Source organism: Callorhinchus milii, unplaced genomic scaffold, assembly GCF_018977255.1.
Source record: "Callorhinchus milii isolate IMCB2004 unplaced genomic scaffold, IMCB_Cmil_1.0 Scaffold3, whole genome shotgun sequence".
Taxonomy (NCBI): domain Eukaryota; kingdom Metazoa; phylum Chordata; class Chondrichthyes; order Chimaeriformes; family Callorhinchidae; genus Callorhinchus; species Callorhinchus milii.
In genome coordinates this window covers 26,505,123-26,530,892 of record NW_024704744.1, presented here as the reverse complement: position 1 = coordinate 26,530,892, position 25,770 = coordinate 26,505,123, and the positions used below count along the sequence as shown (strand labels likewise).

At 38.6% G+C, this 25,770-nt stretch overlaps 1 protein-coding gene across 2 annotated transcripts in view; it reads right to left on the bottom strand.

Moving 5' to 3' along the window:
• Nucleotides 1–25,770, bottom strand: part of LOC103184977 (proto-oncogene tyrosine-protein kinase LCK-like) — a 52,472-nt gene extending 26,702 nt beyond the window's left edge. The window contains exons 1-3 of one of the 2 annotated variants that reach the window (XM_007903255.1): nucleotides 25,664–25,770; nucleotides 4,408–4,532; nucleotides 2,837–2,867 (exon numbers count right to left, since the gene is read on the bottom strand). In XM_007903255.1, the coding sequence (XP_007901446.1) occupies nucleotides 2,837–2,867; nucleotides 4,408–4,527 (151 nt within the window). In that variant the 5' untranslated portion in view covers nucleotides 4,528–4,532; nucleotides 25,664–25,770. Of the gene's footprint in view, nucleotides 1–2,836; nucleotides 2,868–4,407; nucleotides 4,533–19,975; nucleotides 20,011–25,663 lie in introns of those variants that run through there. The other variant, XM_007903256.1, reaches the window with a different exon arrangement.

The window sequence follows — 25,770 nt, the reverse complement described above, 5'->3', positions numbered from 1 at the left end:
TGCCGGCAGCCAAAACGCGCACACAGAGACAGGGAGCGAGAGATCAGTGGGACGGCATCAGCCCTCAGGCTCAGCCTCCCAGGCATGGCCGGGATGGCAGTGCCAGGAGCTGCCGGGCCATTGTTTTTGTTGTTGTTGGGTTTATACAAAAAATGTAATTTTTNAAAAAACATTTAACTATGACGTCACGCCAACGTCATTTTGTGAATCGCACCACCGCATCACTTACCTCACCCCACGCTCTCCTACCTCCGCTCACGATTAAGACTGACTTTAAACAAACTCAATATCCATTCTCAGTATTGATGCTGTATTTTTTTTGTCATAAATTTAGAGAATAATCTGCAACCACTTCAAATCTGATATGTTGGCTCCTTTTGAGCCATCTTAATCTATCAGCACAAAGGACATTTATTTAATTTTGGATTTCCTGCTCTGTTCTCTTGTTCTGGACTGCTATAATGTTCACACAGGTCACATGTTGCCCAGTTACAATACATAATAATCAAATAATAATAATCCTTGCATTTGATATAGCGCCTTATCACGTCTTTGAGATGTCTCAAAGTGCTTCACAGAATATATTGTAAAGTGGAGTGACAATGTATTTTGTGGGTGAACCCAGCAACCAATTACGCACAGCGGTGTCCCACATACAGTCATGGATTGTGTGACCAAGTTATTATTTTTGAAGGAATTATTATCCCCGCAAAGCAATCCGCCAATCGACGAACAACCGAGTTCCTATTTAGGTAAACAGAGGTGTGTGGAGTAAGGAAACTTGCCTAAGGTTTCACTCCACCCGGGAATACAAATAAAGGAACTGCCCTATATATTTACAATAGCACACAGTTACATTATCTTCCAGATGGGACTGTGGAATTATGCCTCAAAGTGGTACATGAATTCTCTGGGATTGTCAAAATTGGGTTGATAAAAATGTGACTAACCTCATGACACAAGCTTCCATAAATAGCATGAGGTTTAAAGAACCCAGTCATGTAATAGACAGAGACTACTACCATGTCTGCAAGATCACAAGAGAGGTACTGATGCAGAAGGCCCTTCAGCTAATTGAATTGATCTCATCCTTTAAGGAAATCCCTAGGGTCTTCCCATTACAGCACTAGCCTGTGTCTTTAATGCATTCAGTATCCTAGCCTCAACTACATTTCCTAATAATACATTCCACCTGTTAATTACCTTCTGTGTAAAGAAATATTTCCTGGTGTCTGCCATGAAAATGCCCTTTATTACCCCTGAACTTGTACCCTCTAGTCCCGCTGCCTTGCCTTAGCGTTGTACTAAGTTTATTCCCTCTGTCCTATTTACAGCAAACTGAATTAACACTATTCATCTTTTCTTTCAGCCATACTTCACAGTTCCACAAAACATTAATAAAAAAGTTATGATTAATAGAAAAATTCCATTACTGGTTGGCTCATTTTTTATTCTATGGCAACATTGGCAAGTCATTTTCCAGTGATCAAATCATGCGTTTGCAATCATTTGCAATCGGAGTCCTGTAGCTCAGTGGTTAGAGCACTCGCTTTGCAAGTGAGAGACCTGAGTTCAATTCCCGGCAGAGGGCGAAACCTTGGGCAAGTTTCCTTACTCCACACGCCTAATAATAATCCCTCCAAAAACCAAAAACAATAATAAATCGGTCATTTTCAATCTACGACTGTTTGTGGGACATTGCTGTGCGCAATTGGCTGCCGCGTTCGCCCACAAATATACAGTCAATTCACTTTACAGTGTGTTCTGTGAAGCGCTTTGGGACGTCCTCCCGACGTGAAAAGTGCTATATCAAATGCAAGGATTATTATTATTATTATTACATATTAACTCTCAATAATGACTTGCATTTTAAGAACATAGGGAGGAATATTCAGGTCAGCAGATGGAAGATCATAGTACTGTGAAACATCAAGGTGCTCTCTGCTCTAATTGTTTTTCCAGTCCCTGTTACAGGAGCAAGTAAAGAATGAAAATGCTCTGCTGAAAAGTATTCAAGTTTTTAATGGCTGAAATGTAAGATGGTGCTGGTAGAAAAAGAAAAGGCACCAAGCCCAACAGTACACAATAGACTCGATAAACATTCTGGGGTGACAGCACTTTAGCATTCTGAAATGCTTAACATTCAATGAGCTGCATCAATACAGATCAGTATTTGAAATGCAAATTTGGTTTCAACTAACTTTGGCGAGTGTACGTCCAGAGTTCAGGTTCACATTGAATAGTTGAGCTTTCAGAAGTTCAAAGTTAAACTAAAGTCTCATCCGCCTATTCAGGTGATGTTAAAGATCCCATGGCACTATTTGAAAAGTGAAGGGAGTTTCTCCCAGTGTTCTGGCCAACAATCGTCCAAATAAAATTGGTCACTCACTCCATGGCTGTTTGCGCACTGCTGTGAGCAAATGGCTGCCGCGTTTTCACCCACAAAATATACAATCACTCCACTTTACATATAATCTGTGAAGCACTTTGAGACGATGTGATAAAATCTATGCTATATTAAATGCAAGGATTATTCTTATTATTTATCATAATTAATCTGAAGGATTGTTGGCCAGCTCACTGGGAGAAACTTTCTTCTTTTTTTAAATATTACCATGGGATCTTCAGTATGCACTTAAACAGGCAGAATATGTACTTCAAACTTCTAAGCTTGATGTACATATTTCTTTTATACTGTAGTATTAGTATATTTTATCGTACATTTCTCGATATTAAATTATATGTGTAATTCATCTCCCAGTTGCTAAATATCTATCACAGGCTCTCAGTGGTATTTATTCATGGTATTTGTATACAAAGGGGAAAACAAACTTACCATTAGATTCAATGCTTTCATCAAAATGAACCTGCAATAAAAAGCGAGTGTTTTAATCAAGGATATTTCTTGTTGATCACATCAAACATATGTAAACACCGATGCTCTAATTGAGTATTTGTAGAGTCTGATGTTTCACAAAATTCAATTTTTTAATATTTTTATAATTGTAGTATAATAATAATTCTTGCAGTCGAAATGGCATCTTATCACATTGAAAAATCTCAAAACACTTCCGTTTTTCCATAAAATGTGGTACCATGTATTTGTCAGACACAGCAGCCAATTTGCGTATATTTATGTTACACAAACAATACAACTCAACACAATGAATACTTAAATAAGGCCTTTTATATCTGGAGGTAGTCCAAACAGCCGTGAAGTCAATGACCCATTTTATCCGGAGGATATTAACCAGAATCTCCCCTTTCTTTTGGAATAGTTGGGATCTCTTACATCCACTTCAACAGGCTTATGGGACCTCAGTTTAACATCTCATCCAAAGAACGACACCTCCAACATGAAAATCCATTATAAGTGAAGTGATCATTGTCAAAGTTATAACACTTACTGGCAAGCAGTATATCATCCCCCAATACCTAAATCTGCACCTTGTTTTAGACTAGATTATTTTATTTTCGAATTGAAGGTGGCTCAAAATTGTGGTAATTCTTGAATACCGTCCTATTTGGAAGTAGCTGCTCCACATTTCTTGAAAAGAACCAGCTTCAAAAGTGTGACTGAATTGAAGAATTTCCCCTATTCTAAATCATCTTATTTTTTATATTTTGACAGGTTAAAGGTGAAATTTAAGGCCTCGGTATGCGATATTTAGAAGATGGTTGAAGAAGATTACCTGGAACCTGATCCTAAAAATGCATACTCAGAAGCTTTGAGATCAATGTGTCTAAATTTATTTGTGGAATATTACAGATTATATTTTATTTAATGGAACAGCCAGAGGAAAACTGTCCCTTTATTTTTGATTAATAGATTAATAGATTTTTGTAAAATATGTAAGTTATCTACCAAGTAAGAAGTTGTCAAGAAGCTGAATTGCATATTTAAAGGACCTTTTACAAGAGTTACATGAATAGCAACATAACTGCTGAAAGCAGTATTGTATTTGACACATTGATATGGGTCAAATTGATGCTGGAACTATTCGGCTATTTCATTACTCAGTGAACGCTTTGTAACAATTACTAATATTGACTATTCCATCTATTCACCAACTGAGTCAGGTGCATTTCATAATCAAAGCAAGATATTCCAACGTGGACCTATTATATTAACAAAGCTACATTTGTGTAAAATTTGTGCTTGTAACCAAAAAAGGAAGGAAGAAATCCCCTTCCACACCATTACAAATGTCTCAAGCTGACGTTTAACAATATTTATGGAGATGTCTACAGTGTGTTTCCCAAATTATAAAGAATGCATAGATAAAGCGACAAACTTGGAGATGGAAGAACGAATATTAAACTATGTAAAAAAACAAATACTTCAGGAAGATGTCTTAAAATCCTAAACAAAAAATAAATACAAAGTCTTCTTTGAGTTATACTCACATTTTTTGAAACTGGACTTGATAGGAGATCTCTGAAGGGTAAGGCCGGTACTTTTTGTTCTTTACCTTGGTTTAAGTCAGAGTTTTGGTTGCTATTGTCACTGCTATTTGCACAGCCCATCTTTTCTAAACAAGTTAGAAATGAAAGCAATGAATGCCTGAAAACATATGCAATTGTTATGATATCGAACTCTTTAACCGTATGTCAGAAAGCTTGAATTAGATTAAAAGGTTATCTTTCTTTTAATACCTAATGGATTAGGAACATAGGAACATAGGAACAGGAGGCGGCCATTCAGTCCTTCGAGCCTGTTCCGCCATTTAATTAGGTCATGGCTGATACCTCAACTAATCCTTTCAATTTCCTGTCTCGTACTCCTCCTCGACCTCTCTGCTACTTTTAACACTGTGGACCACTCTATCCTTCACCACCGCCTTTCCTCTCACCTTAATCTTCAAGGTTCTGTCCTTGAATGGTTCAGATCCTATCTCTCACACCGGCCCCACTTTGTCTCCACAAATGGCTTCTCCTCCAGCCTCCCACACCATCATGTGCGGTGTTCCTCAGGGCTCTGCCCTCAGTCCTTTCCTCTTCAACCTGTATACGCTCCCTCTTGGTGACATCATCCACAACCATGGGGTCAACTTCCACATGTACCCAATTGACGCTCAACTTTATCTCTCTGCCTCCACCCTTGACCCCAGTACCACTGTTGTCTTGACAGACTGTCTGTCAGACATCGTCCTAGATGACAGCCAACTTTCTACAGTTAACGTCAGCAAGACCAAGGCTCTCCTGATTGGCTCGCATCAGCGCCTCCGCACCTTGGCACTGGCAGCATCAGCATCCACGGATGCACACTCCACTTCACCAAGCCAGTCAGGAACCGAGGCATCTTGTTCGATCCTCAACTGTCCTTTCTTCCCCACATCCGTGACATTACCCGCTCTGCCTTCCCCCACCTCGACAACATTGCCCAGCTCCGCCACTGTCTCACCCCTCAGGCCGTCGAAGCCCTCATACATGCCTTCATTACAACCAGGCTCGACTATGCCAATGCCCTGCTTGTCAACCTTCCCTCCACAAACTGCAGATCATCCAGAACTCTGCAGCGTGTGTCCTCACCATCACTGGGTTCCATGACCCCATCGCACCCACCCTCATCCGGCTCCACTAGCTCCCCATCCCTCAGAGGATCAAGTTCAAAATTCTCATCCTCACCTTCAAGGCCCTCCATGGCCTTGCCCCCTCCTACCTCTCCGACCTTACCCCTTATCAACCTGTCCGCTCCCTCTGCTCAGCAGACTCCAGCCTGCTCCATGTCCGCGGCGCGGCCCAGCACACCATCAGCAGTCAAGCCTTCATCCTCTTTGACCCCAACCTCTGGAACTCCACCCCACATTCCTTTTGCCTTGCTCCCTCCCTTGCCTCCTTCAAGGCACGTCTCAAGACTCTCCAATTGTCCTGTGCCTTCTGCCACCCTCGTAACTTCTCTGCCCTCCACCACTCCTGATCCTCCACCCTCCCACCAGCTCGGATCCAAATCCCTGACTTTTCAGCGCCTTGGGATGTCCTCCCAGCATGAAAGGGCTTTACAAATATAATTTTGTATTATATTCTATCACAGTCAATGAGTTAATACAACTGGTCACAATTATAGATACATTCAATACAGACCAGCAATATTGCAAGCAACCATGTGGAAACAGAAATATTTGTTGTTTTCCAATATTAACAAACCTATTGTCCTTTGTTTATGATGAGATTTTTCAAATTTGCACCCAATGCCAAACAGCATACATCAGACCTCAATATCTCTTGAGAATTCAGTGTTGAAGATTGAGATTGCATTGAGAAGTCATAAAGTAAGTTCCATCAACAACAACAACAAAAAGATTGCATTTATAGAGCACCTTTCAAGTCGGGAGGACGTCCCAAGGTGCCGGACAGTTGAGGGTGAGGGGAGGGAAGGGAGGAAGCGAGGAGGGGGTAGAGAGTCGAGAGGGGAGCTGAAGGGAGCTGAAGGGAAAGGTCTTGAGACCGGCCTTGAAGGAGGAAAGGGAGGAAGCAAGACGAAGGCACTGGGGGATGGAGTTCCAGAGCCTGGGGGCTGAGAGGCTGAAGGCCCGGCCACCGATGGTAGGGCGGTTAGGGCAGGGGATGCGGAGCAGACCGGAGCCAGAGGAACGGAGGGTACGGGCAGGTAGGTAGGGGGATAGTAAGTCAGAGAAGTAGGAGGGAGCGAGGCCGTGAATGGCCTTGTAGGTGAGGATGAGGATCTTGAATTCGATCCTCTGGGGGATGGGGAGCCAGTGGAGGCGAGCGAGGGTGGGAGTAATGTGGTCGCGAAGCCTGGTGCCGGACTTACACGAGCTGCAGAGTTCTGAAGCTCATGTTGGTGGTTGAAGTCCACAGAGATATTTAAAAAATACAAAGCTTACTGAGATCACAAGGCACTGCTCTTCTTTTTGCAGCACAAACAATGTGAGAGAGCAGCTGTAACTTAAAGTAAACTCCTGATACCTCGTCACTCCAAGCTCTGGGGGTTGTTGCATTGTCGGCGGTGCCGTTCTTCAAATAAGATGTTAAACCAAGGTCCTGAATGTCTGTTCAGATAGAGGTTAAAGATCCCATGACACTATTCGAAAGTTAAAAGGAATTTCTCCCCAAGTCATGGTTAAACAAACCCCCAAAATAAAACTGATCACTCACTCTATGGTTGTTTTATGGGACATTGCTCTGCACAACTCGCTGCCGTGTTTTGCCCACAGAATACACAATCAATCTACTTTACGGTATATCCTGTGAAGCGCTTTGTGATGTCTTGATGACGTGAAACAGCGCTATGTCAAATGCAAATATCAAATGCAAGGATTATTAAACTCCTGATAACTCGTCAATCCAAGGGAAAAGAGCTCAGTTATCCTGAGTGGCAAGTAAGGTAAGTAAGTGTATCAATACATAATTAAATGCAGCCGGGATATTGATACCACGATGAATTAACTGGTAGTGATAAATTAAGCTAAGGTACAGTTATTAGGAGTTTACTGTATAATTACCAAAAGTCCAGTAAGCCAGAAATAAAGTTATAACAATTTTGCTTGGGAGTTGAAACAAGAACTCATCTCCAAACTTGCAGGTTGCATACTTTCCAATTTAGGAAGTCAAACTAAAAATGGGATAACGAAAAAAAACGGAAGTCTAGATCTTAAAAATAGATTTACTCTATTTTTCTGAGCCTTTCAAAAATGCAGAATTTGTCAAATCCTTGAACTCAGCCTTAACTTTTAAGCTGTTTTTCTGTACTTCTTGAATAAACTTTTAAGTTGTTTGCAGGACATTGCCGTACACAAATTGATTGTCACGTTTGCCTACAAAATACATAGTCGCTACACTCCTGTTTAAGGAGAACAATTTCTACATTTGCAGATGCTACAAAAATAGGGAGTGCAGCTAACAGTGAAAATGATTGAAGCAACTTCAGGGGGATAAAGACTGATTAATTGATTGGGCAGAGAAATGGCAAATTAAATTTAATGTGGACTTTTACATTTTGGGAGGAAAAATAAGGTGCTAAAATGTTAAAAGGAGTGGAAAAGCAGAGCAACCTAGGTTTTAATGTGCATAAACCCTTAAGGAAGGCAGGTGGACAAAGCTGTCTGGAAAGCAATTGGAATCCTAGGTTTTATAAATAGCTGAACGCAATATAAAATTAAACCAACAACAACAACTTGCATTTTCATAGCGCCCCTCATGCAGGGTGGCATCCCAGAGTGCTTGGCAACTGCAGTTAGAATTTTGTGCTCAGTTTTGGTCACCCAAGAAGAACATCAAGGTAATTTAAGAGCTCTGAGATGCTACCCCAGGTGTGGAGTCCTGTAGCTCAGTGGTTAGAGCACTCGCTTTGCAAGTGAGAGACCTGAGTTCAATTCCAGGCAGAGGGCGAAACCTTGGGCAAGTTTCCTTACTCCACACGCCTAATAATAATCCCTCCAAAACCAAAAACAATAATAGATTGGTCATTTTTAATCTACGACTGTTTGTGGGACATTGCTGTGCGCAATTGGCTGCCGCGTTCGCCCACAAATATACAGTCAATTCACTTTACAGTGTGTTCTGTGAAGCGCTTTGGGACGTCCTCCCGACGTGAAAAGTGCTATATCAAATGCAAGGATTATTATTATTATTATTATTAGGACACTATATAAATTCAAGTTGTTGTTAGGGGGGTGGGGTGGGGGGCAGAGGAGATTTACTAGGATGGTGCTGGGGATGAGCAGTTTGGCCTATGACTAGAAACTGGAAGAATTGACTCTTTTTCCGCTGGAACAAAAAAGATTTAAGGATGAGCTGATAGAGGTCTTTAAAGAGGAAATTTGATAGAGCCAATAAAGAGAAGCTATTTTCACTGGTCAGTGAGTCAGTGACTTGAAATGTTTTCACGCACAGAGTGGTTAGATTATAGAATGCCCTACTGGGAGCAGTCATTGAGGCAGAATCCATACACTGTTAGCCTTTAAAAGGAAATTAGATGGATATTTAAGATAAAAAGGAGTAAATTATAGTGTTTAGGGAAAGAACAGATAAATCGGACAGAAGGGAATGCGCTTTAAAAGAGTCAGCACATATATAATAGGCCGAATGGCATCGTTTGTGCTGTAAATTTCTATAATTATATGGTTCTACACTTTATAGCAAATCCTGTGAAGCTCTTTGAAACAGCCTGCCAATGTGAAGGATGCTATACCAAATGCAAGGATTTTTTTTTAAACTTACAGAAAATAGACTTCAAAATTAAGACTGCATTTAAATAAACACTGCCAAATTCTGGTTGCTCTGAAATCTAAGAAGACAGAACAAATGCATATTTCTTCTTTAATTTTCAGACAGCTGTTAAGGACAGTAGGACAAGAGCGAGTAAAAGACCAAACGGCAAGTATATAAAAAACTTATTACTAAAAAAACACATGCCTTTGTTTAATTTTACATCACACAAAAGTAGATAACATGTGCCACCAAGAATATCTAGCTACACCATAACTCTAGCATTCATGAGTAAAAATTGTACCGTTGGATTTGAAAGCCCATACAGTATACTTAGTTAACTTTTGTCTTAATTAACTTTTTCATGCTTCTGCATTTTAAAATGCAACATTTTTTCCACACATACAGCAATTCACATCAAATAAAAATATATTATTTAAAAACGTTCTCCAAAATATAAAATGTCGTTGGATATTCTCCCAAACAGCCCAAAATGGAAAGGCACAGAGTCAGTAAAGTGAAGACAGTAATTTTGAATACCGCTTGCAGCTGCAACCAATAATGGAGTCTGATTTCAAGCTTTTTTTAATTAAAGTATTCTGTTAGAATTACCATAAATTTTCATTCCAGAAGTAGATTCCATCCGAGTGGAATTCTCTTAGGTCAGAGTATTTCTGGTTATTGGAAGGACCCACCGTTTGCTAAGATCTCTTACTAAGGAATCCCCTTAAGAAATACTGCAAATTGAACCCTACTTTGTACTAAGGGTGGTTGAGACTTCAGTTTTTTGTTTTGCTTTGGGACTGGAAAAATTATCTGAGGCACCATAAATCATAAATATTTCAAACGCCATATCGAATACACAAAACGGCAGTACCAAATCTAAATGAAAGGGCTATTTGTCTCAGGCTCAGCTGTCTAAAATTTAAATACACTACGTTACATAAAACAGATCTAAAATCCATAGGGTATGATGTGTAATAACTCTCATTGTGAACATCAGCACAGTTTTATGTACCTCGATTCTTGTTACCTGCGATCAGAGGACAAAAATGGTGTTAAGATTCCCGCTGAGCACTCCTTTATGCCCGGTAACTGCTGAGCACCTTAGTCTGGCAATTGAAAATGTGAAACTGCAGACCCCACAGTGGAGCTCTACTTCAGCTAGATAATACAGATATATTCTGGGCCACCAGAGGACCAGACACACTAGTAAATGTTATTTAAAATAGTGACATTGCTGTAGAACTCCCAAACAGTGGCACAATATAGAATCTATTACAATAAAAATTAAATTACAAGTAATACTTGCTCATCTCCTTCCACAATTTCCACAATAATGTCACTGGTATCCTTTACGAAAAGTCATTTAAATTCTTGCAGTAGTTTTTTTTTTACACACAGGTAGGCTTGATGCCAAACATTACCAAGAAGATTCAACTATTAGCGTAAAATTTATTTTAAATCTTATTCAGAGAGGTGGCTCACTGGAAATTGAACGCTGGTTTCCTGTTTTGTTCTGAATGGTACACTTACGTCTTTTAAAAGATTTTGCTTTGTTCAGTGCTGCCCAAATGAAATGTTTCCATTCAAGTCACTCGGTTTTCAATTAACAAAGAATGAAGATAATAATAATGACCAGCATTAGAGATTGAAATAATTAGACCTCAAATGAACATTGGGCTAATAACCGACAGCTAAAATAATAATCCTTGAGTTTGATACATCATCCATAATATCTTAACATCTCAAAGCACAAATTGCCAACTTTAGATTTTGTAAGCAAATGTGGCTGCCAATATTCACACAGCAAGATCCCAGTTACAACCATTTAAATTGGTTCTTCAATATGCAGGATTGTTAGCCAGGATACCAAGAGAATCTCCCTTCTCTTTACAATAGTATTATGGGACCTTTAACATCACTTGTACAGCTTGGCAGAGCCTCAATATCACAGGATAGAACCTCTGAAAATACTGGGTTGGATCATCACTGTCTAGATTGTGAGCTCAAAGTTCACAACCTTCTGACCTAGAGGCAAGAGTGCAACCCACTGTGCCAGGCTGACAGCCATGTTCAAATGTAAGTGTCGCCACCAATTCAAGGATCATAGATCATTCTACCATCCTTTTCAATAGCTGAGGAAACTAGCATATCTATGAACACAGTCAGCCCATGGGCCATTAGCCCAACCTGCATTTTTGATCCCACACTATCAGTATTCTTAATCATTCTTGTACCAAACGAAGCAAGGTGGGTGGAGGAGGTTTTTGCGCAGATGGGAGTTGTTCTGACAGTCTGAGTTTTATGTTTGGAAAAATACTTAGGTTTGGCTTGAGATCAGGACTGCTCTCAGACACAGTGAAGCCAACTGCAGCAATCCTACTAAAACATTGGCTCAGATCAGCACAGCTTCACACAGACAGGCAATCAAACCTAGAATCCTCCTTGTCTGTATGATTTAATACCATATCACAAAGTGCATTTAGCCCCTGAGCCTTGGAGACTACCAAACAGAAATTTATAATAAGTGGCTAAATTTAAAATATTTCGAAACATTAATTCATTTGCTGGGGTCACAATAATATCTCAAGCAATCATTTATAGTAACTTTAGCTAAATACAGTCAAACATTTTTCAATAAACATTGGATTTCTAACATTTACAAAGCATTTTTAGAAACCAAATCACTTTTGTATAACGTGCATTGCCTCCAGGTAAAAATTCAGCCATGCATGGTTATGTTTCGCACACAAAATATACAATTAATTTTACAGTATATTCTGTGAAACTCTTTGAGAGGTCTCAAAGACGTGATAAGATGCTATATCAAATGCAAGGATTATTATAGGATTATTATTATTACTTTGGGTGGGAATGATCAAAAGACTGCAGATATCTGTTCACTTGGATTCAGGATTTGCAGGACGTGCTTGGATCATGAATTGTATGTCAACAACAACAACAAATTGCAATTATTTAGCACCACTCAGACAGGGTGGCGTCCCAGAGCACTTGACAGTGGCGGAGCATGATGCCAAGCCAGGGGGAGGGGAAGGTGACTGTAGGCACGGTCGAAGAGCAGGTGTTCAGGCGTGATCTGAAGATGGGCAAAGAGGAGGGATAGAGGAAGAGTGTTCCAGAGTTTTGGGGTGTAGTGGCTGAAAGTGTGGCCACCGATGGTGGAACGGAGAACATGAGGGACATGCAGGAGGCCAGAGCCAGACAAGCGGAGGCAGTGGGTAGTGGGTTGGGGAGTAAGTCGGTCGGAGAGGTAGGGAAGTGCCCGGGCATGAAGGGATTTCAAAATAAGTGTGAGGAAATCAATCTGTTCGGTGATAAGGAGCCATTGGAGCCTATCTAGGACTGGTACGATGGGGGTATGGAGATTAGTACGGGTGAGTATACGGGCAGCGGAGTTTTGGATTAGCTAGATTTTGTGGATGGTGGAGCTAGGGAGACCAGCGTGGAAAACATTTGAATGTTAGAATTCAATAGTTAAATCTGGTATGTGGTTATGTTGAATGAAATTTGCTAGTTTGGAGTTACATAGAATTACATAGAACACTACAGAATGGAAACAGCCCATTCAGCTCAAGTAGTCAAAATTAGTATTTATGCTCCACATGAGCCTCCATCGTTTCTAAGTCCCTCTCCCATATCCCTCTATTCACCCTCAAGTATTGACGCCTTCTGCTTCGATCACACCTTCCGTCAATGATTCCGAAGCTCACTACCCTCTGTGTGAAGAATTTGTATTGAATTTAGAATAAAATCAATCCCACTGAATCATTTTATTAAATATTGCATTTCTGTTTCACGTTGGTCATTGATATTTGGGTACTCATTCCTACTTTTCCCCAAAATGACTCATTAACATGTATTTTCATTTCAAGAGAGCAATATAGCTAAACACCCCAGTGCAATACTGAATTGTCAGAAATGCCATCCTTTGGTTGAGACATAAAATCAAGGTATTGTCCTGAACCGAGGTTCAAGTGGTTGCTAACGTTCCCATAACACTATTCAAAAAGAGAAGGGAGTTTCTCTCAGTGTCCTGCCCAATAGTCCTCTAAATAAATCAACGCTTAGGTGGATGTTAACATTCCCATCTAAATAATGTGACCATTCATTACATAGCTCTTTTTGGGGACTCCTGCATTCAAATTGGCAGCTGTGTTTGGCTAGAATTACAGTCTCTATACTTTACAGCAATTACCTTTGAGATATTTTGATATTGTAAGCAGTACAATAATTGCAAGGATTATTATTATTTACAAATGGTTGTAATGTAGTAACCGGCAAACAGGAATCAGATGTACAAGCCTGGACAAAAAAATTATTTTAAAAACATAGCTGTTTACAATATAATGCAGATTTTTTAACAAAATGTCAACTGAAATGATTAAAATCATAGGGTGACATTTGTGGCATTTCATAACAAGTTCCTCATGATAGCAATCACAAGGAATGTGTTACGGCGTGTCTCAAATTTCAACCCTATATCTCAGTAGATTGATATATACCAGCTGAGACTCTCAACAACACAGATAACATGATCTTATTGAAAACTATGAAACCATCATAAAACGTATTTAATAAGCCAGTAAAAAAGAGTAAATGTACTCGAAATCTTCACATTATAAAAAGGCAAAACAATTAACAGCACAGCAAGATAGAAACTCAGAACAGAATCAAGTTGGCTGTAAATTTGTTAAAATATAATTCTCATTTCCCCTTCCCCCAAAAAAAAAAATTATAAACGTCATTTACAATATTTACTCATTAAGCACTCACTTCATTTTGGTAAAAAGTAGAAAAAGAAAGCGGTAACACGACAATCTTGATTGACATGATTCTCTGCAGATTTACAGAGCCCATCAAAGCAATTTGTCTTTCAAAATAACAAATAACATTGGGTGAGTATGAAATTGCACTGTACCATAGCTGTGTATCAAGAGGTGCACTAGAGCCAGACCCAAATCCAAGTACTGTTACCATATTCCAGTTTTAGAATCTCAGAGTCTAAAGGGGGACTTCAACAACTATATACAGTTACTGTTACTAAGAAGATTAGTTTGTCTGCTTTTTCTGAGAATACTGTGCATCATCAAACATTAATCTCTGTGCTCTAAGAGTCATTGTCAGAGAATAACTTTTACAGATTGAGAGGAACTATACATAAATCTTGAAAACTACAGTAAAACAAATCTATATTCGGCTTCTAAAGGATTTGCATTTGTTAGGTAGCAGTGCAGCGTCTGTGAAACAGATTAGCATTTAATAGTATTTGAGAAGCAATTGTTGAAATCTAGTAGAAATACCAAACTCACATTGAAAATATAGAGTAGCAATGTGACTGAAAGGATTGCTGTTTCAAAGAGCCAGCACAGACACAATGGACCAAATGACCTTCTTCGGTGCTGTAAATTTCTATGATTCTAATTCACAGCTTTCAAAATTTGTCCATACATTAGGTAAAACATGTGAATGTTTCATAAAAGAATCACTAACGCATCTATTATGGAGTCCTGTAGCTTTGTGATTAGAACCAAGCCCCGTAAGCGAGAGGACCTGGGTTTGATTCCCGGGCAGGGCAAAATGTTGGCCAAGTTTCCTTACTCCAGACGCCTCGGTTTACCTAGCAGTAAGTAGGAACCCGGTTATTAGTCGATTAGTGGATCATTATTTCAGGGATAATAATCCCTTCAAAATAAATAAAAATAATTTGGTCACTCAATCCACAACTGTTTGTGGGACACTGCTGTGCGCAATTGGCTGCCGCGATTCATCCACAAAATATATAGTACATTCACTTTACAGTATATTCTGTGAAGCGCTTTGCGACGGCTCGAAGATGTGATAAGGCGCTATATCAAAAAATGCAAGGATTATTATGAAACATCAAATTTTTCAACCTATTCTTTTTAGGATAAAATAACACAGATTTCCCACCATGATTACAATACAAACTCTCAATATGCCCATTTCCTGGGTCAGCTGATTCCCGACTTATGTACAGTCAATTGATTATTGATAGAATGAAACAATTAAAAGTGATAAAGCAAGCTTTAAAAATTTAGTCTCACGGCACTTTAACCAAATGTTGAAAGAAAATTGTTTAGAATGTTATTGAGTTCTAGCTCTATTGCTCATGGCCTCAGCAATGCTCACTGAATGGAACAGTTTGTTTTGCTTTGAATCTTTGAGTGTATCAATGTTGCATTGTTAAAAAGCATATTTAGTTATATTGAGGCACCAGCGAAAATCTCTTCGAAAGCTGGTGTCGTCAAACACGGATTCATGTGAATTTAACATCAAATTTATTTTGCTTAAATAGGATCAAATTGGCAGTTCTACTCACATTACATGATGCAATAACCTTCAGATCAGCAGAGTGGAACAAATTATTTTTCACACAATCTGGATACATCCCCAATTTTAACTATTTATGAAGAGCCCTTCAACCACATCTCAACAACTCAATAATCTCAAGCATTTGCCCTTTACTCCGATACGAGGAAGGGATCCCATTATTCACACTATTGTTTGTCACAGTATCACCAGCTTTAGTGAAGGATTCATATCTGATTCCTCCAATAAAAGGCATTCTAAATGGTAACAAAAAGCAATGGATCTGTCTTTCATGAGATGACATTATTGCCAGCATTTTCAACTCTTTCAGTACTCCTACTCTTAACGCATTCTTTCCTAGGACCTTAAAACTGTGAACCTCCTTAAATTCCTCAAACCTACAACCTACAATCTGTCATTTTCTACAAAAAAAATTATACCCTCTAGACTTTACAGTATATCTTTTGAAGCGCTTTGAAACATCCTTACCAAGGCGATATATAAAATGTAAGGCATATTATTATTAGAATATTAAGATCAAGCCTGATTCCATATCCCCATTGCTCAGTGCTGAGGGAAATTGCCAGCAAAGAGCTTGAAGATGAATGATTCATGATTAAGCATTAAACTAAGCACATTTATTTTAAAAAGTTGCACCCGCTATCATAAAAATAAAACTATGATCTCAATCATTATCCGCCAAATTATTTAACCACCCCTCAATGCTACCCGTTTCTTTAATTCAGTTTTATAAATGTTATGATCAGCAAGAATTGGTAGAACTGTCATGAGCCATCAGTAAAATATTTATTTCCTTGGCCAATTGTGTATAGTATAGAATCATAGAATATTGCAGCACAGGAGACCATTCGGTCTATCATGCCTGTGCCGGCTCTTTGGAAGAACTACCCAATCAGTCCCACTCCCCCGCTCTATCCCCATATCCTTGGAAATTTTTCCTTTTCAAGTACCTATCCAATTCCCTTTTGAAAGTTGTTATTGGAGTCCTGTAGCTCAGTGGTTAGAGCACTCACTTTGCGTGCGAGAGACCTGAGTTCAATTCCAGGCAGGTCAGGGCGAAACCTTGGGCAAGTTTCCTTACTCCACACGCCTAATAATAATCCCTCCAAAACCAAAAACAATAATAAATTGGTCATTTTCAATCTACGACTGTTTGTGGGACATTGCTGTGCGCAATTGGCTGCCGCGTTCGCCCACAAATATACAGTCAATTCACTTTACAGTGTGTTCTGTGAAGCGCTTTGGGACGTCCTCCTGACGTGAAAAGCGCTATATCAAATGCAAGGATTATTATTATTATTATTATTATTATTATTGAATCTGTTTCCGCCTCCCTTTCAAGCAGTGCATTCCAGACCATAAAACTCTGTGTAAAAATATTTATCCTCATCTCCCCTCTGGTTCTTTTGCCAATTATCTTTAATCTATATCCCTTGGTTACTTGCCCACCTGCAAGTTTCTCCCTATCTGCTTTATCAAAACCCCTCATAATTTTGAACACTTCTATTAAATCTCCCGTTAACCTCCTCTGCTCTCAGGAGAACAATCCCAGCTTCTCTAGTCTCCACATAACTAAAGTCCCTCATCCCTGATACCATTCTGCTAAAACTCAAAAAAAACACTGGTGGTTTGGACTGAAGCTGTGATAACAAATTAGACGCAAATATCATACAAAAAAGACTTACTGGAGTTAAAATTTTGATATCACTGGTGATAATTATTACTTTATCCGACTTGCTGTTCCTGCGTTATGATCCAATCGATGATTGCCCCACCCGACTTTGTGAAAAGTTGGCCGCAAAAACTGCATGTGTCAGCCTTGAGACAGTCCAGAGCGCCCTTGAACCTGTCACCCCAGAGATCTCACCATTTCAGATCTCATCATTTCATTCCTCACCATTTCAGATCTCACGATTTCAAAGCTGCTTTGCAGAATACTGACTTAATTCAAATTATCAATGTTGAATCGTGTTTTTAGATGATTTCTGCACATACAAATGTGAAAGCTGGATTATTATTATTATAATAATGCCTCCGGTGTGAAATGCATTTCAGCTCACTTTATTTTAAGGTTTAAAAATCAGTAGGTAGAATAAAAGCTATTCAACTTTTCAAAATACACACTTATTTTCCCTTATGTCTTTACAAGAGAATCCAAGCGATTCATTGTAAATCATAAAAGCAGAATCAGAGAAAAGGAATTGAATGAAGACAATTATTTAAATTATCTTCCACTGCAAATCAACAAAGCTTTTAATCTGGTTTCAGAGATTTCCCTATTTAATTCAATCCTGAGGCCCAAACCAGTTTGTTTCAATAATGTCTTGTCTACGTTCATTTCTGCGTCAATTGTAATAATAAATACTGTACTTAAGAACAGAATCTGTGCCAAAGAACCATTTAAGTCCAATAGGAAAATGAGTATCAGTTTTATTTTGAATTTAGGTAACTCCTCATCTTGAACGAAGTTGGTCAAATTTTTCTTGCCATAAAATCAAAATGCTTAGTATTTTTCCAAATAAAAGCAGAAAAGCCTGTAAATACACAAATCAGATCACTCAGGAAGACTGTCAATGTTTCAGGTGTGTTTTTCTTTAAATCATTGTCACCTCATGAGATTTTGTTTAACAAAAAATCACTCTGTAGGATCTAATAATGAATTGTCACAAATGGGAACTGTTCAGCACTGTGCACAGGAGAGAAACAAGTCTGATGCGTCATAAGTGACGAATCCACTGCGAAATAGAATTACACTACATAAAATTCTGTGGAATCCTGTAATTTAGTGGTTAAAGCATTCGCCTTACAAGTGAGAGGGTTCGATTCCCGGGCAGGGCGAAACGTTGGGTAAGTTTCCTTACTCCACACGACTCTGTTTATCCATCAGTAAATAGGAACCCGGTTGTTAGCCGATTGGCGGATTGCTTTTCCGGAGGTAATAATCCCTTCAAAAAATAATAATAATTTGGTCACTCAATCCACACTTATTTGTGGGACACTGCTGTGCGCAATTGGCTGTCCCATTGCGACCATAAAATATGCAGTCAATTGACTTTACAGTATATTCTGTGAAGCGCTTTGAGACGTCTCGAAGACGTGATAAGGTGCTATATCAAATACAAGGATCAAATGCAAGGATTATTATTATTGAAAGTTACAGCACAGAAATAGACCATTCGGCCCAACTATTCTTTATGGTGTTTATACTCCACATGAACCTTCACCCATTCCAATTTCTTTACCAAAAAGGTATTCAGCAGCATCAGCGTCTGAGACCAGGACACTAGAACCATTTAGCAAACAGTTCAATGCTATAAAAAGGAAGATGATGGTGTTGGTATTCTGGAAGGTTGAGATCAAACTGTGCTTTCTTCCTCTGAACCAGTTTTGTGATCTTGAGATATTGAAAAATCCCCACTTCAGGAAGCAGCTACAATAGTAAGAAATGCACATCCGTGTCGCTGCTACTGTAGCTAGTGATAAGGGTGCAGTCTGGCACTGTTTAAACATAGAATCATTTAAGTATATGGTAAACTTCCTTCAATTGCAAGGCAAAATAACCACAACATTGTATTTTCTAATTAATGTTTTTCCCAGCAGTAATTTTTACGTTTCTTAGCAATGCCTATGTTTATATTTTCTGTATTTAGTAGATTACTAAAAGAAGTGCTTCATAACAGAAACGTAGGTGAAATAGATTATGCAAAGACCACACATTAACATTACTCGCATAGAACATGAGAAAAATGGGGGAATGCCCTCACATCACATACCTCATTTTCCCTCCAGTAAATGTAAGTTGCTGAATTATGTTTAGAGCAGTGAGAAAGAATGCTGTGGCACACGGGGACCTTTTCTATTGCCACTGTCAGCTACTGCAAGTTAAAGGTCCCAATAGTGGAATAGGAGGAAGACATCTGTTGCCATGAAGAAAGGCAAGTGAAAAGTTGGCAAATAAAATAAACTGTACAGTATAGTGCGTAACTGCATTGAATCCCCAACAATTTGCTGAGAATCAGTATGGAACTGTTCTAGAGTTTCATGGAAGTGGTCCAGACGATGTGAATTTCCCAGCTTACATACACAAAAATATCTTTTCCTTGTATTCCATATTTCTGTTGGACAGTGTGAATACACAAAATTAAACCTAAACTCTGGACACCAGAGGATGTGACCAAATATTCTCAAAATGAGATTTGGGGTAAAAACAATGTACCAGAATAATAGTTTTAAAAAAGCTTAGCCATAAAGTCAACAAGTTACATAACATAAGAATTTGCTAGGTGAAAGAAACTTCCACTATCCTGACAGTCACATGACCTGTTGTGTCCCAAACATACACGAAACATGGCTAAATTAAGCAACCATGCATTTTTTCGAAACAAAAAGGCAAGTTTGACTCTTTTTCATAAGTTTCAACCCCACCTACCTGCATCTTCACCATATCCTTTAAACCCAACTCTCCCCTGAAAGTTATTTAATCATTGTTTGAACCAGAAGCAGTTTGATGCTGTTATGGGATGAGGGTAGGATTGGGGTATTCTGGAAGATTGAGATCTAATGGTTAAAGGCCTTGCTTCATCCAAACCTCTCTTGTAATTTTGTGAAGACACCAAGTAAACAATCTACTTCAATGCCCTCTCCTCCCTCTATAACTTATTCAAAGTCTAGTCACTTTTGTAATAATATAAACTGCCTGATTTTATGACACTAATCATGTGATTGCAACTATGGGGTAGAAGATTGTAATTTCTCATAACTTCAAAGCATTTAATTGTGTCAATAGCATCCTTTGAAATTGAAACATTAAAAATATTTAATGAAACGGTCTCACATATTTTACATTCTGACCTACTTTGCCTCCACGTTATTGCCATTTATAAGACTAAGGCCTCTCCATGGATACAGCTAACATTGTTTTAGGATTAAATCTCCAGGATTAACACTCAAATGTGCGTCACTGGAGACAGTGCCTTCCTCATAAGTATATTATATAGCCTAGCTATCAATGGTGACTCAATCCAAAGGAGGCCAATGCAAAATAGTAAAGGTCAATTTAAATTTATTTCTGATACTGATATAGTGCCTTTCACTTTGGGAGGATGTGTCAAAGCGCTTCACAGAATATATTGTAAAGTGACTGTTTATTTGTAAGTGAACACCTGCACACTACAGTTTAAATATTCCCATGCTTCTCAAAAGGTTGATATTTGAGACTGAAACAATAGAATTGTTCAAAATGGAATTGGATAAGCACCTGGGAGGTAAAGACATTCAGGGATATGGGGAGATATGGGGGAGAGAACAGGAATTTAATTTAAAAATAGGAGATTTAGAAAACTGGGGCCTGGTCAACAATCTCCCCAGATAAAATTGTTAATTCATGTCATGGATGTTTGTTGAACAGTCCTATACACAAATTGGCTGTGGGCTGTCTGTCTATAAACTAGAGTCATTACACTTTACAGTAAATCCTTGTAGCCGTTTGAGACATCTTCCTGATGTAAAAGGCACTATATCAAATGTTTTTATTATTATTCTACTAATTATTATTATTAATAATCCTTGCATTTGATAAAGTGCCTTATCACATCTTCAAGATGTCTCAAAGAGCTTCACAGAATATACTGTAAAATGAATTGGCTGTATATTTTGCGAGTGAAACATATTATTATGTTGCTACAGTTTAAATCACTCTATAGAGGTCATTTCTAAGTGGTTTTCAGTGGTGGGTCAGCCAGACCAACGTGATAAATGAATGGATGTCACCTTTCTTAGTATGTTTGAGCCTCCTAAAATAGTTACATTTTGCAGGAGGTTGATAATTTGTTCACCAGGTATTTTGTCAAGCCATTTCTGAATAGTCTTATCAAAAATCACAGTTGCACCAATGATTGTAGGAATAGATGTTTGTTTTACATTGCCACGTACGTCCGCATTCAATTTGTAGATCGATATATTTCCTGATCTTCTCTAGTTTCTTATTTCTCACGTTGTAATCACTTGGGAAAACCCACATCAATAATACTATATGGGCAACCTATTTGATTCTTTATGATAATATCTGGTTTATTTATTCTATTTGTATGTACTTGTGAGTCCCAGATTATTGTGATGTTATTTCTTGATATTATTTTTGCTGGTTGATCTTCATATGAGTTGGTCTTTACATCAATATCAAAGTGTTTACAACTTGACCAGTGGATATATTTAACTAAGTTGTTATGTCTAATCAGATATTCTGACTGTGCTAGGGCTGGAAATGATGACAATACGTGGACTGCTGTTTCTGGTGTTGGATGACATATTCGACATTTTGTTTCTCTTTAAGATCTTTTTTCATAATGATGGGTAGTAATAGATTAGTCTTGTGCTGATATCATGAGAGCTTATGTAACTGCTTTCAGATCCCTGTTAGTCAACCAGTTATAGAATTGATTCATATCTAGGCCTTGTTCTTTCATTTCTTTATTATTATTAATTATTATTGTAATGACTGAACTGTACAGTCAATCCCCAGGTGACCTTCGAACCCCTCATCTACATCTGAGGTCTCACTTTCAGCCACCATTCCCCCTGTCTTCAGCCCCCCCACCCACCACCATCCCCCATCTCGGGTTCACAGAGAGCTGCTATGATGCTCTGTGGGACAGCCTCCCAATATAAAAGACGCTATATATATGTAAATTGATGCGATGGTTTCAGGCAAACGATGCAGCATTTTATGCACAACAAAATCTCACGAAGAGCCATGGGGTTACTGATCAATTATTCTGGAGAATCGTTGGCCAGATCAATTGGTCGCTTGTCTCATTTGCGATGTTTCCAAATTGGTGATCATGTTTACTGCATAACATTCACTTCATTTCCAATTATTCTCATTCTGCGAAACATTTCAAGACATTCATCCAATGTTCAACATAGTATACAAGTGCAAGTGTGTATAGATGTAGAATGCCTTAAATAAGATAAAATTATCAATTAAAACAATTGACCACATTGATTGATGCCTGTGAGAAAGTAATATAACTTCACAATGCAAGCACATGACTGACAGGAGGCTTTAGCAAGGAATCTATTCTGTGGAAAGGAAGCAAAATAATAGTTCCATAGTGTTTCTTAACCAATTGACTCACAACTTATCACCAATGTTAAATCACATATTATGGGAAGTCGATTAGCCATTCAATAGTTATTATGCAGCTATGAAATGCTACAGATTTTACCCAACAGATAATCTCCAAGAAAAGATCCGTCAAAATGGGTATAGCGTGAATATGAATTTTATCCTCTGCACTTCTAATGGACACCAAGTTACCGAGAAGCTTACTCCTCTAGTTAGGAAGTGAAATTGTTTTACTAAACTATACTATCTGGCTACCGGTGGAATTATTTTAGATGTACAGCAGCATTAAAAGGTGCTTCATCCAACAAAGCCTTGAAACTGGAAAAGCAGTAGGAACATTTTGTCCTATCACCAGAGCCTCATTCCAACCCCACTGGAAGCCTACCTTCCTAGGCCTCAAATATGACCATCAACCATCAACACAAAATACATTCTGAATTTAGAATATAACATAATTACATTCGATATAGCACCTAATAACATCACCAAAATGTCTCAAAGTACTTCACAGGATTTTCTGCAAAATACAGTGATTGTATATTTAATAATAACCCCAATAATCCTTGCATTCGATATAGCGCTTCATTATATCATTCAGAAGTCTTAATGTGCTTCACAGGATATACTGCAAAGTGGATCGACTGAGTATTTTGTGGGCAAAACACGACAGCCAGTTTGCGCATAGCAATGTCCCACAAACAGTCATGGAGTGAGTGACCAAGTTTACTTGGGGGATTGTTGGCCAGGACTCTGCTCAACAAGGGAGAAACTCCTTTCTCTTTTTGAATAGTGCCATGGGATCTTTAACGTCCACCTGAACAGACAGATGGGACCTCAGTTTAACATCTCATCCAAAGGACAACACCTCAGACAATATAACACATCCAATATAACGCATTGGAATGTCAGCTTAGACAATGTGATTCTAAGTCCCAATGTGCGGCTTGAACACAGGCCTGTTTAGTAATTTGTAGGTAAACACTTATAGCAGCCAGTTTGCCCGCAGCAATGTCCACAAATACACATGAAATGAATGACCAATTTTATTTTGTTAGCCATATTCTGTGGGATCTTATTGAACAATCCCAAAGAAATCATGCAGGGGTAAAATGAAACTACATTTTGAGATATCCTGCTATTCCATAAAATTCTATTAATAATCACTTTAATAATTGTAAGCTGCCCATCATTCAAGCTATTTTATGCCCCCCAAAAATGTTTTGCAGAATGTCTTAAAACCTTAGTTTGTTGCAGTTAAGATTATTGAAGACAGTAGTACAAAGAATTGGTGTGTCTGCAACAGCCATGGGGGCCTTTCCTTAAAATCTTCTAAAGGCCACTATGAGTGCCTTCAGTTGTTTTACAATCATCAGCATTCTGCTTCGGATTGACACAACACTTTAGTCTTTTCTGAAGGCTGGCATTCACAACAAGTTTTATGCGTCAGGAATTCTTCTTATCTGTCAGTATAACTGTGAGCAGGTTCAGCAAGAATACTAACACTCTTGAGCTGTACATCAGGACAAAATGAAGAGGTGCATTCACGCTGAGATGCAACTTGTTGCTGGTCTAACAAATTTGACATATAAAAATAGATAACCGCATAGCTTAGACAGAAAATATATCATCCCTTCCGTAGACTTTATATTCCAATGTTAATAAACTGATTTCTAGGTTGCTTGAATTCTTGGTTTTATCCCACCCCTAAAAAAATAATTATATTGCGCATCAGCCTGGCTCAGGCACTTTCGCCTTCGAGTCAGAAGGTTGTTGGTTCAAGCCTCAAGCCGGCAATTTGAACTCACAGTCCAGGCTGACATTCCAATATAGTGTTGGCGGTTTGCTGCATTCTTGCTGGTCTTTCACGAGACATTGAACAGAGTCCCGAATCATGTTCAGGTGGATGTCAAAGGTCCCATGATACTATTTGAAAAGAGAAGGAAGTTTCTCCTGGTGCCCTGGCCAGCAGTCTCCCAGTAAAATTGATCATTTACTGTTTGTTTGTAGGACATTGTTGTGCACAAATTAGCTGCCACATTCACCTACAAATGCACTGTCACTCTACCTTCCAGTAAAATCCCAAGAAACTCTTTGAGACATCTTGACAATGTGAGAAAGCCCTGTATCAAATGCATATATATAAAACAACCAGAAATTAACTATATTATTGATATGCAAGCACTGCAATGTTTTTATTAATTACTTTTAAGCTTTTTAAAAATACTGGGTTGTATCCAAAACTAAGTAACGCGGGCCATCTTGTGTTGAACTTCACGTTATTTACATTAGACAATTTGAGAGATAGGCACAATCCTCTTTATAACCTTAGTCTGTGCATCCAAGTGATCATCTTGTGTGACTTACAAGGAGTCTTTTCAGATCACTGAAATTGTTTTAACGTTGATATTTCCCAATAAAATTGATCAGCTGTTGTGTTGTCTGAGAATACAATTATTTGAAAATTAAAATGAATTGAAATGCATGACAACATCCATACACGATTGCTAATTTAAAGTCCAAACCTAATATCTAGAAGGCAGCGCTGAGCCTCTCTTTTTTTTTGCCCAGTGTAATCCTTTCAAAACTTTCATCTTCAACTACTTTTGAATTTTGCATCTTCATTCCAAAGTCAAGGTTAGTTTCACGTTGACTCGAAACGTTGCAAATACCTGTGAAAGCGACAGTGCTCAAATATTTTGCAGCGAAACAGATTCTAATTCCCAAACCCTCATTAGACAGAGAGGACTTGGCATACAGATGAGGCGATTCGATTTGAATTAAGTCTGCAACAGGGAATGCATTAAAATAATTCCCAAACCCCCCACATTATTAAACACCGACTTCAAACTGAGAGCTAAAAGCTGGTGATTTTTTTCTTGTCGTTTCAATCGCATCTGACATTTGGCAACACAGCAAGAGGGGGTTTCAATTTATTTCAGGGCAGAGTGAGAGTCGGTCTGAGCCACCAAAGGAAAATGAGCATTTGCTTACCTTGGCTTCTCGAGATCCCCTACTGAATGCTATCCAGAGCCAAGTCCTTCATCGCAGCACCATCACACCCTGAGATGAGGACCTGAATCCCATCCAGAGATCAATTG